The 13,330-nt window shown below is 36.3% G+C and overlaps 1 protein-coding gene across 5 annotated transcripts in view; it reads left to right on the top strand.

The window, feature by feature from the left end:
• CLPTM1L (CLPTM1 like) overlaps positions 1-13,330 on the top strand; it is a 98,187-nt gene that overhangs the window by 16,745 nt on the left and 68,112 nt on the right. For all 5 annotated transcript variants that reach the window (XM_072411979.1, XM_072411981.1, XM_072411980.1 and 2 more), the window contains exons 4-6: positions 4,796-4,985; positions 7,794-7,939; positions 9,941-10,019. In XM_072411979.1, coding sequence (XP_072268080.1) covers positions 4,796-4,985; positions 7,794-7,939; positions 9,941-10,019 — 415 coding nt within the window. The remainder of the gene's footprint in view (positions 1-4,795; positions 4,986-7,793; positions 7,940-9,940; positions 10,020-13,330) is intronic.

Below are 13,330 nucleotides of genomic sequence, written 5' to 3'. Positions count from 1 at the left end.
ATTTTCTCTAAAAACATTCAAAACTTCATCAATAAAATTGAGGAATGCTTCTTGATTAAATGCTCTTGCTTGTGACCTATAGTGGTGGCTCCCATTTTTAATCCTCACACAACAAACTGATTATTTCTGTAACGCACTCCAGCTACAACAAGCACCGCCCTTTGCCAATAGGAGATCTTGCCCTTTTGGTTCTTAATGAGATGTTAAAACCTACTTCATCAAGAAAGTAGATGTTTTTTTTTCCATCTTCCTTAGCAATGAGAACAAGGAATTTGTTAGCATAGCTAAGCCTTTCCTGAAGAGAGTGGGAATCATTGCGCCTTGCAGGAATTAAAGAAGTTTTTTTTAAAAAAACAATTGGTATTTATCAATGCATCTATTTATTGTTGAAATAGATACAATAATCCAAATTTGGCAAATAATTTATCCTTCATTTCCCTGAGGCTTTCTACGCAATCTTGGGACGTTAACTTGCGTAACTCCTCCGTTTGGGCTTCATCCAACTTTGAGTTTCTCAGACCTCCTCTTGGTAATTTTTCTACTCTGCCAGAAGATTCATAGGTCCTAATAATTCTGGTTATGGTTGTACGATTACAACCCAAAACCTTTGCTATCTGGGAGGCATCACTTTCATTTAGATAACTGTCTACCACTCTTTAAAGGTTCTGCATTACTTAATTTTTCTGGCCATAAGGGTAAGTGCAATACTAAATATAAAGCTAATAACTTTGAAGATAAAAAGATGAATAATATTGTTATCCTAAAACTTAGCATAAATCCCCAAAATTATTTAATTTTAAAATACATTTCTTTAAGTAAAAAACATAATAATTGGCAAATCATCAATGTATTTTAATATATTTTTAATAATGTATCTTGAGAAAAACTTTTATGGTTAAAATATTGTGTTATATTTAATTTTTTATTAAATTTATTGATTTATGAATAATTAGGGGGTATAACATTTTTTTGAAGTTTGAATGCAAAAGTGTAAAGATAAAATGGGAAACCCTGTAAAAGCAAAGGAATTGGAGAGTCAGGGGGTACCAGTAACTGAGGAGTCGGAGAGTCAGAGTCGAAAAATGTATCTACTGACTCCACAGCCCTGTATATGGGATCAAAAAATTGTACTTTTTAGAGAAATGTTCTATGGTTGCAAAAGTCCAAGACCAAACTGTTTAAAATTATTGACTATTGTTATGTTTGGAGAAAAAGGGTGATGCTTACAAGCCAAAGAACAACATCCCAAGCATCAAAAATTGTGGTGGAAGTGTCCTGCCATAGTGCTTTGCAGCAGAAAGGACTAGTGCACTTCACAAAATGGATGGCATCATGGGCATGGAAGATTATGTAGTTCCACTGCAACACCATCCCATGATCTCAGCAGGAATGTGAAAAAAAAATCCAGGAAGTTTTAGAAAATAAAATGGAAGATCCTTAGTGCTCTTTATGATTTTTGTTTTCTGGCTAAGGAAGACATTTTTTTAACATGACTAATATTAACCTGGTGGCTCTTCAATTCAGATTTATTCAGATATTTTGTCAGCTACACCTGACAGATGCCACAAACTCAGAAAAATAACCACCACTTCAGCCAGAAACTATGTGACACCAATAGATTTTTTGAAACCAATGTGCCTAATTCCCAGCATATAGAAGAAAGGCTTGAAGCGGTAATAATTCTCAAATTTAAAATATTTTGATAGATCCTACCATCAAAATTATTTTACAGTTAGCCCTAACCCTAAGGGGTATGCTGACAGATAACAGATAGAGAGATAACACTTGACACTCTAAAAAAACAGCAACAGAATTGGTCTCCACACTTGCTTGGTCGTGTCAGAGCTTATATTCAAAATGGGTTTTCCTTCAGGCAATTACCAAATTGACTTTAAATAGACTAAATTGCTTGATGTATATCCAAGCGATCCTTTATCCTAGCTGTCAACAACTCCATCAGTCTTATGTCCTGTATACATTTATAAAGGTCTAATTCTGTTAGAGAGAAGGGTTACTTCCATTAGAAGGTTATCAATCACCTAGCTGCAGTTAGGACGTGACAAAAATTTATCTTAAAATACAATTTTTTCTTTTTTTAAAAGGGTTGTCTACCCTTTTATGTAAAGAAAACATTTTTCAGTTTAGGCCCACTTAAATAATAAAGGGGCTTAAAAATCACTCAGCTTCCTCTACTCTTTACTGGCACCAAGTACTGCTACTTTGGTGAGAGTCTTTAGCTCAGCAAATATGCTCCAAGTCACAAATTTAGGTTCACTTGTGCCTTTTACTCATCGCTTGCCGGGGGATGCTTTGGGAAGCCGTTAAATTGACCTGTTGCTTTTCCTTTAAACGGTCAGTGCTCATTTTTAATGGTCCACAGCAAGGAAATTGTGATGCTACAGAACACTAAATAACTTTGTGTGATTAAAAATGTACCAGCACATTATCATTTTTTATTTTGCCTTCCTTAACCACCTGGGCGTTTCACTGATGTCTAGATTTCTGTACCAAAAGCGGTACACTGTTTTTCATTAAATTTTTTTTTAAATTGTAGACCTGAAACTTACAGAAATATGTCCGAACAATGGTCTAGTAGATATCATGAATATAAAAAAAGTTAGAAACACACACTCATGTACAAAAAAAAAGTGTATAATGTAATGTAACTGTAAAGTAGCTTATATAATATATATATAATACAATTATATATATATTATATAAAGATTTCTTTGTATTGGACTCAATACAGCTTTTTTGTATTGAGTTCAATACTAAAAGTTATTTGAATTTCCCGCCCTGCCTCCCGCACCGACGCATGCAGCGACGTCACCGGTAAACCCCGGAGATGGTCACTGCACTCGCCGGGAGAAGAAGGAAGAGAGAGGACGTGTCCGGAGGAGCTGGGGGGACCAGGTAAGTATTTTCCTACAGTTGTAATCTGATTGTCATACAATGTATATATGAAATACAACCTTTGTTTATATTTTTAACCACCTGGGAAAAGTTCGGGTTTAACACTTTTTGCGAGTGTTTTTACCCCGAACTATGTCGGGTTTAACACCCAGGTGGTTAAAGTGGATCTAGCACTGAGATGATGTGTCATTGCTAAACTCATCCTAAAGAATTCAAATTGCCTTGATGTAAAGCTGAATTTTTTGGTTTCAGTAGTTTGTCACATACCTGAAACAAGCAAGGAGCTAACTGTTTTGCAAGTTGTGTGGCAATTAGGTGAACACCAGAGTTGCATACTCATCTTGGCTATTAAATTCAGTAGGTGTTAAAAGCATCAGCAGATCAGAACAATAACTAGGCAATCACTATTTAGAACCAGAATTACATCTTAGTGAAACATTCATTTACTATGGAGAGTATACTAGTTAGTGTCCCTATATGCCAAGTGAATAGTAGTCCGGCAGCCAGCAATGCATCATAGTCAGGACTAGCTCTTTTCAGGAGGGCTCTTTTCACCAATACTAACTGTGTGGCGCTGTTCCTACTTTTATTGACTACAACAATTAAGCACTATTCCTTCTACTAGTGATGCCATCCATGAGACACTATTCTTTCTTTACTGACTCGATCAATAAGGGGAACCATTACTTCTCTCACTGACCTGGCCAATTACTTATTAAGTTTGAGAACATCTGGTTTAAACCAAGATAATTATTTTTGTTTTATAATTGCCATAATGTATGTGTGTATAGCATGAACCCAATATTGTATGTACCTGCACTAACATTGTTGGAGAAGTGGGTAATTTAGATTTCTTTATAAGTCCAGAGAAAACAGCATTGTGTTTGTCAGAAATTTGAATACAAGCCTACTAGAAATCCGTTTTCTGTAGGGAGTGTTGTAGTTTATTTCAAGTAATTGCCTTAAATGGTGGCAGCACATTTGTTTTGTCTGCATCCAAAATGGACACATATTGACCAGCTTATTTTTTCAAGAAAACAAGCATACAATCATATATTAGTGAAATTTTTTCTTACAGTTTATACAGTCAGTTTTTGTAGAGGCTGCCAGTGGTTGGAATTATTTGTCACTGAACATTAGATAGCAGCAGACTGGCTTCAAAGTCAAACTATATGTCCCATGATTCTTTGCATTGTGTATCATGGGAGAACATTTACACTTGTAGTGTCAGCTTTTTTCAGCACAAATGATGAATTGTAGCTTCAGGCATTAAAGATATGCAGTTCTCTGCCAAGGATATAGTGTTTTTTTAAACTAACGAACATTTGTTTGCAAAAAAACAGTAATAGAGATGCGAAGGCAAAATCACACAGGTAATTTTGCAGCAAAAACGTACCGAAAAAGGTAATTTTTACCATTTTGCAAATTTAATTTGACATTTTGGCAAGTTAATTGCAAAGCTCCTAAACGCAGTTGCCAAAATTACTCGACAAACCAGGGGGAATCTCATAAGTGAAAAAATGTAATGCATTTTTGTTTTTTTAAAATTGCATCCTCCTGATCTAATTTATTTTTAATAAGAAAATGTTTTCACTTGTCCTTGTGACACCCCCAAAATTTGATCACATTACTGTGTTTACTGGTTTTACTCTAACAGGAGGGGGAATGTATCCTTATCTATAAAAGTATGATTATTTTAGTCTTGTTGACCCTTTAGCTGAACTTTCTTTTATCTTTTTGTGACAGATATGTGTTCTAAAATGTACATGACAACATTACAGATAGAAATAGAACTAGATATGTCTATTTTTTATATCCTATAACCATGTAAATTACTGTATGTGATATTTGACTAACTATATGAGTGTATATTTGTTTTTAGAACTGTGAATGTTACTGTACCCAAAAAAACCAGGAATAATGGCACATTGTATGCATATATATTTCTTCATCATTCTGGGGTCCAACCATGGCATGATGGCAAACAAGTACACATTGTGAGCCCTTTGACTACTTACATGATCCCAAAGCCTGAAGAGGTTAATCTCATTACAGGAGAAACGGGAACACAGGTAGGGGAAAATCTACTAGTTACAGTAATCCAACAAGTTTTATTCAGATCACTTGCCATTGCAGTAAACCCTTTTTAACTTCTTTAGAATAATGTCAGTTTAGATTTATTTTTTATTTTGATTTAGATTGTTCATTGCACATTATGGTAGCCGAAAGTATTAGACTTTATTTTTAATCTAGGACTTTTGCTTTTTAAAAGATTAATGAGCCCCTAATTGTGATTTTTTTGTTTTGCATATTTATATAGCAGTACAAAAAATACTGGTGCTGTATCAACCCCCGTCATTTAAAACCCATGCCCCAGGAACGTTCACTCGTAGTAAATGTTTAATAACGTTAGATTATGAAGAATATGTATGAAGTACATGTTGAACTAAATAGAATCTTGTATGGCATGTACTAAATGTATGGAGTTAAATAAGCATTACTATTGACTGTCATTTACTACTGTTTTTACCCATTTAAAAAAGTAGTTCCGTCCCTTCATGCCCCCCCCCCCCTTGCATATTTTAAAATGTGTCGATTAAACATATGTGCCAAAAAATCAGAAAAATGATACTTAAAAAAAAGAAAAATACCTCCAGGGACCCTTTTACATTTTTTAAAAAAAATTATGAAGACGTCTCTGCACTTTTTTGTGCTTTGCAAATCTAAAACTCAGTGTTTTTATATATAGACTAGTCAGTCTTGAACTGTTTTTTTTTTCTGTGCATCCAAACTCAGAACAGTAAGTACATGTTTGCTATCTCATAGGTAACATCTAGTAATGGTAATTGTAGAACTTGGAACTTGTACCCTAAAGAATACTTTTTTGCCAACTGAAATGTCATTTCCTGGCATGTGAGAGAAACAAAAAAAAATTTCCACACTTTAAACCAGAGCTAAACCATGTGTATACTCCCGTCTCCATTCCATTGCGGGCACCACTATCTTCTTCTTTCTTTTCTTGGTCATCTTGGTTAGCTTGGCCAGGAGGACATAACTGCATGGGAGTTCAGTCAGGGATGGGAGCCAGGATGTGCAGAGTATCCTGGCAGGCACAATTTTGGCAGTTAAGGAAGCGATCAGGGATCACCTCGCCCCTTCTGCTATGAAACCCTGTCTGATTGCAAATTTTTAAAGTTTACCCTTAATTAAGTACTTCACATACCCATAGAGTCTTGCTGTCACAATCCTCAGTTACAATTTAGTCATTAACTGGCCATTTCATTTTTCTCTATCTTTTTTTTCTTCAGTCCTGAGAAAACAGTTTTTATCATCCCTATGGCAAGCCTTTACCATCTTAAAAATCTTCTGCAAACAGTTGTACTGCACGTTTTCTCCAAGCATTTCAACAGTTTGTGGAAGCTTCCTGGGAAGGTGAAAAATCTCCAAGTAGCAGAATTGACTATTTTTTTTTTTTTCGAGAAACTCAGTTGGCTGCCTAGAGACGGATTGAGCATCTTTCAACTGGAGTTTTTTTTTTTTATCCATATAGCTTTAAAGTGTTTTATAAAATATTTGTGTCTACGATGCCAGTTAATTGTGTATAATAAATGATGGCTACCAAATCTTGTTAAGTTTTTTAAGTTTTTTTTTTTTGTCAGTTATCTTGCTATATCAAATAACTTATATTGCAGGGGGAGGGAAAGACTAAGTATTTTCTGGCAATTATCACTGGCAATGGCTGTAAAAACAAGTCCGGCTACCTGTTTACATATTTTAGGAATCATGCTGTAGGCAAACTATACTTGTAATCTCCTTCAGTTTCTTTTCCAGTTTAAGGGGACATACTTGTCTTTAAGGCAAACTTTGTGAATAATATCCAGCCCATTTATTTTAGCTTATTTACACTGTCGCGCAGTTTTTTATTCAACTTCTAAAGTGTAATACCAGAGCTGTAAAAAAAATAAGCACAAAGTTACCTTGATAAGCAGAATATTATTTTTTTAATATTTATATATTTAACCGTTAATATATTCAGTATTTTGTTTTATTCCTTTTGTTTGTTACTATTTTTTAATGTTGCATTAGGTTACAATGTAAAAAAAGCCTTTATTTCATTTGTAAATATATTTTTAATGTTTTATACCAGAAAAATAATTGTAGTGTCATTATGAACAGGACGTATTTTAGAATAAAGGTATGCATTTATCAACAAAACACTATTTTTGTAAAATTACAGTGGTGAAAGTAGTATAGGTCATTAAAGTTGAACAAAATCTATGATACTAGCCTGTCCCTGTTCTACTATGGGTCGCAGCCATCTTTGCCCTTCTTCCCTTCCTGAAAACAATCTTCAGCCATCTTGATTGGCTGGCCCAGGATGATGTAACTCCCTTGTAGGCGTGCAAGAATTTATTCTTTTTCGGCATGCCCAAGGGAAGCAAGGATTGCTGGGAAATTTTGGCAACAAACACTGAACAGCGCATGCAGCTGGGTACTGATCATGCAAGTCGCCTGTCCCTTTCCGTAATAAAAACCTGTCTGATTGCTAATTGTTCAAAGTGAGACTTTAGTTCTACTTTAAATGTTTTTACAATCTTTGCCTGCAGGTTGTGTAGTAAATGAAAACATTTTTTGCAAGACAGTGTCACCAAAAGAAATTCCTATTTGTCCCTATGAAAAAAATGTTTTGTTTGTTTTTTTAGTAATGACCAAGTTGTTACAGATTAAAAGGGTGCTTAGCAGAAAGGTAAAAATTGTTTACTAGGGATATATACATACAGGATAGAGAGCTGAAATCGCTAATACTGGTTTCATACACACCAAACTCTGTTAAATCATTTTAAAGATTGCACTCTGACATAAAAATATTTCTTTTAAAGCAAATTGATACTGGTAAAAAAGAAAATAATGCACTGGATGAACCTGTCTCACACTGGAGGTCTCGGCTTACTCTAAATGTTATGGTGGAAGACTTTATTTTTGATGGGTCATCACTACCTGCTGATGTTCACAGATACATGAAAATGTAAGTTTGCATACTTTTTATGTAAACAATATTTTGCATATCCTAGTACAAAGAGGACCTATATTTTCAAGTTTTCATTTTCAAGGATGCTTAAAGGATTCAGTGGGGGATTAACAAGAAAGCATGTGATCCTATCACCCTTGGACATTACACATTACACTACTAAACGCGAATGTTAAGCACATCCCAACATACACATTTAATTTTTGAGTAGGAAGGAGAGCAACACAGTTCTTCCAGATACAGCCAGAGCTATAGATAGTGACTTTGACAGTCTTGGCTGCATTATTTCTCACTGAAGTGAACTTGATTTTCCTGGTAAATTTTACTTCATTAATAAACTATATAGGCTGGTAAATGTTAGCTGATCATTTAACCATAATATTCTGAGATCTTCTTACCAAAAAGGTATTCTAGAAGTCACAAGCAAATTGAGTCCTGGATTTACAAAATTAGAGGGTGGAAATGGGGTCATGGCTGAGACACTGCACACAACATGTGACCAAAGAAAGGTGAATAGGACAAAATACAGAAAATGGAGAACTAGGCTTCAGTACTAATTAAAATGTGCCCTTTAAAACTCTGTATGTTATTTTTTGTTCTTGTGTTTAGGTGCATTCATGTTCCAGAATCTTTTCACTCTGGACTGGAACATCAATAATGGTGGATATTGTTAAGGCAATATAATTTACTTGGATTTTGACATTTTAACTCGATTTTAAAAACAAAAAACAAGAGTATGTAAAGTAAAAAACACCTACATTAAGGGTTTAAAAGAACACATTAATTTGGGAGATTTGTCCATTGAAGAACACAGGAAATCCTAAACTTTTGGGTTATACTGCTGCCTTCTCAGGAAAAAGTAAAAGCCTATAAGCAAGCCCAGATTTAATTTTTCTACTACCAGCATGCCCTTTTTTTTTTGTTTGTAACTCATCTGAAGAAAGTTGGTTGTGGATCTGCTGGCAGTGATCCACTGCTTGCCCTGTCTATAGATACTCAATGATTAGGGTGGTTGGGGCAAACCTACAGCGCTAACTCATTAGCATCACTGGACTTCTTTAAAGTCCTCATTCTTAGTAGTTTCTACTGTGGACATGGTTAATACTGTGGGGCTGAGCACTGTATGGCTTTTTTTCTTGGCATACAGTGTTAAAGATTTATTTCCCCTTTGATACTTCTGACACATGAAACTACAGAAGTGGGGAACCAGACCCACTGTACTAGGTACCCCCAGCACACTACTCTACTAACACATAGGGCATTTTGTGTTGTGGTTCCTGAAAATGCTGACATCTTACATCTTAAACTATGTTGTCCTCAGCTTCTAGAGTCTATCCCATCAGTCCTCTTTAGCTGCATTGTCTGTGGCTGGATCCTCTGCCCTTTCACATGAACACAGATCTCATCTTAATTCAAAACGAAGACATTCTGGTGGTGGAATAGTGAACCTCAGAAGGCCTAGATTTTTTTTTTTTTTGCCAAAGTACAATTCTACAGTAGGATGCATTATAACCAGAAGATTAAACATCTCCTGTGTCTTTTAAAGAACTCTTTGGGGGTCTATTTATAAAGCATTCTGTGGTGGAAAATGTTCAAGGTCTATTTGTTTTCATTGCTAGCAATTGAATCTTCACCAGGGAATGTTTCCGGGAATGTCACATTTCTGCTTTATAAATAGAACTCTAGGAAAAGTATTTTACGGTGAGTATCAAAATATTTTCACATAGAGGCAAGCCCAGGTTGCATTATCCATTTTTAAAGCATACCTCCTTTACCTTATTGAGCATACCTTATCTTCAGTCATAATGTGTTCTCTACTTTCTGCTGATGCACTTTTTTTGTCTTTTTAATGCTGTGTTAGGTATGATGGTTACTGTGGTAGCTTTTTGATAAATCCATGGTTAGAAAAAGTTTAAAAACAACAGAGACTTTTTAAAAATGTTTGTTTTTTTTGTTATCCAAAGCACTCAAAACTTTAAAAAATTTTTTTTATCATAGGATTCAACTGGGCAAGTCTGTTCATTACTTGCCTATAATATTTATAGATCAGTTAAGTAATCGAGTGAAGGATTTGATGGTAAGTCATCTTTAATTTGTTTTCCTCCATATATTTTTATTATCATGTGACTTGCTATATGTGTATTTGTAATGACAATACATTTTTAGTGCTTTATTATTAATAAACAGTATTTCTATTAGGCAGCCCAAAAAAAGCTTATAATTGGTGAGGTGGGGGATGTGGCAAACAATAGCATGTGGGGATTTGAATGGTGACGGAGTACTGAGGGTTTAGGAGGCAGAAGGATACAGGCAGGCAAGATTGAAAAGATGGGTTTTTAAATGTGCAGATGAAGTAGAAGCAAGCCAAATAGGATGAGGAAGAACAGAGAGTCAAGGCAGCCCTAGAAAAGTCTTGAAGCTGTGCATGTGATGAGGTTATGAGTGAGGAAGTCATTATTAGGTCATTGTAGGAGTGAAGAGAGCAGCTAGGGGTGCATTTTCAGGTCAGAAAGGTAGGTGGGATAAGAGCTGTAGGGGTGGCGGGAAAAAAATATAAGTCTGTCTGTAGTATTCATGATAGATTGTTAAGTAGAGAGTGGGTTTAGTGGAATATCATAAAGGATGATGTAATAGTAGTCCAGATGAGAGATGAAAGGAGTACGTACACAGAGTTAGGTGGTCTCTCGGGACAAGTGGAGGCATATTTTGGAGATATTGCACAGATCAAAGTGAAGGACCTGGAAATGCTCTAAAAGTCCAGGTTGAAGTTTGGGGCAGAATCAAAGGTGGCATCAAGACAATGTATCTGAGGGGAGGGCCAAATAGAACTGTTAACAGTTAGAAATACATCAGGGGAGATTTGGAATGTGAGGAGGGGTGATGATAAGTTCTGTTTAAGAAAACTGTCAGCCATCCATGACGAGATGGCTGACAGGCAGCATGAAACCTTATCCAGAAATGAGAAAGACAAGTCAGGAGTGGACAGATAGGTTTGAGTGTCATCAGCATACAGATTATACTGTAAACCAAAGATGGATATGAGACTTCCAAGTGAGGAGATGTACAGAGAGGTAGAACAGAACTTTGTGGAACACCAACAGGGAGGAGAGGAGGAGAGGAGGAATTACCATTTAAACTTCAAAAGAGTGCTCAGACAGGAAGCAAACCTAGGGAGAGCAGTGTCACTGATACCAGTGGAGTTCATTATTTGGATTAGAAGGGGGTGATCAACAGTATCAAAAGCAAAGGAAAGCTCTAGGAGAAGGAGGAGGGAAAAGTTGTCTTTTTTAGATGGAAAGGGCAGCTTGAAAGTCAGACTGAAGTGGGTCAAGTAGAGAGTTGGTGTTCAGATAGTCATTAAGTCTTAGACATAGGCAAGATGCTCAAGAAGTATGGTAACAGGGCTGAAGGGGTGGATATGGTTGGAGTAATAATATGAGCAGAGACATCCATGTCTGATTTTGACAATTTTTCTTTAAAGTAGGTGATTTTGTCTTGGGCAGAGAAGGTAGTTATAAGAGTAGCGGGTGTGGGGTTAGGAGGGAGTCACTTGTTGAAAAGAGGCTGCGTGGGTTCGAAGCTTGAGAGGAAATGACCGCAGAGAAATACTTTTGCTTGGTAACAGTGAGTGCAGGGTTAAGGTGTTGTAGCCTGGCTTTGTAATCCATAAAGTCAGCACTGAGGCCAGATTTCCCCTACTTATGCTTTGCTGCACAAGCACTTTTTTGTAGACGCTTGGTGTGATTGTTGTGCCAAGGTGGGGGGTTTGCAGGACAGGGGTAGAGTAAGATGGCAGGCGTGACAGGGAAGGAGAGTTATTTTATAAAGAGTGGGGGTTAGTGATGTAAGGTAGTTTGAGAAAGGTTGTGGTTGAGGTTACATATATCCTTCTGCTATTGGCCTGGTCTGAGAAGTGCCAAAGGGGGGAAGAATTAGACAGGTTGAAGGTAATAAGGTTGTGGTCAAGAAAGGGAAATTGTGAGTTGTATTTGCGAGTCTGATGAATGTAAATGAGGATAGAAGGAGGGTGTATCTTGGTGAAAGAGTGAGAAAGTGGTTGCCTGTTGGGGGCAAGGGTTGGGTGAGATGTCACCAGCAAGTAGCAGTATAGACAGAGAAAGCAGGTGAGTGAAGTAGCAGGCAGAAAATGAGTTGACAAACTGGGAATGAAGGGAAGGAATAGAACCAGCAGGATACTTTGAAACAGATAATGTTAATTCACAGTAGCACAGTAAATACTATGGAAAAATGAAGTCCAAATGAGCAGCAATTGTAGTAGGCGTTGTAGCAAAACTTGAAAGTTGAGTTCCAGGTTTAGAATTGTAAGAATCAGTCAGGTAGGCAGCGTAGGTGGCTTTGTGAAGCTGGCAGCAGAGTTTTTGGACTCCAGGTGTTTCTTGATGAAATTTCATTCCATAGGCCTGAAGTGGAAATTGAGTGTAGTGGCGGTTCCAGTCCTGTTCCATTTTCCGGGTTTTAATCAAAGGAATATTCCCAAAGCACTTATAAATTTGGCCCTTGAGATTTGGGCACATTACAAGGCTCTCAAGTGACCGTGCCTGATGTTTAAATAGATGTGCTTTGCCCCCCGGAGATTAGTTGAACCTGGGTAGGGGAAGGGTTACTTGGGCAATAACTATCATTGAGCAGTCAACTGGAGCAAAGGGATAGTAAAAAGATAATACTATGGACAAATTTAAAATTGTACAATGAGTCCATGTAAAATGCAGGGCATACCATATACAGGTGGATGAAACAGGTATACATATGGAACAGCTCAGATGGCAGTCAAAGTGGATGGCATACTGTACACAGGCAGATGGAATTGGTAAATGAACACAACAGTTTTTGTCAGCATGGACATAGTGGTAAGTATCAACTTACTATTGCTGGCTGAATACACTAGCTGGTACATAGGAGACAACAAATACATATTTGCTTGCATGCGGTTTTATGAACTCAAATACAACACATTTGCTCACTTAGAATTGTCATGTTCATGGTATATCAAAATATACACAAAATGTGAGGACTCCTTATCAATATTACAAGGACCATGAGCCCGGAAGTAATGTCAGTCAGTAGTTTCCTTGCCTTACTATATTTTGTATAAAGGTAGTAAACGGTCTAGACCAGGGGTCAGCAACCTTTTGAGTCGAAAGAGCCAAAAATTACAATTTACAAAATTTCAAAGTTTTTAAAGAGCCGCAAAATTTTTTCTTGCCAACAATAAATAGTACTCGCATAAATAAAGTTTTTTGATAAAAAAAACTAATCTATTTATTCATAAGAAAAAATATCTATTTATTCATATATAAGTAGTGTTTTTCACAACAAATTAGATAATATATATATGGCATTATTAGATAATTACCTATTATTTAAGTA

The sequence above is a fragment of the Pyxicephalus adspersus genome, chromosome 5 (assembly GCF_032062135.1).
Source record: "Pyxicephalus adspersus chromosome 5, UCB_Pads_2.0, whole genome shotgun sequence".
Taxonomy (NCBI): Eukaryota; Metazoa; Chordata; class Amphibia; order Anura; family Pyxicephalidae; genus Pyxicephalus; species Pyxicephalus adspersus.
Note: the sequence above shows the minus strand (reverse complement) of the source record. Positions and strands in the feature narration are given on the sequence as shown.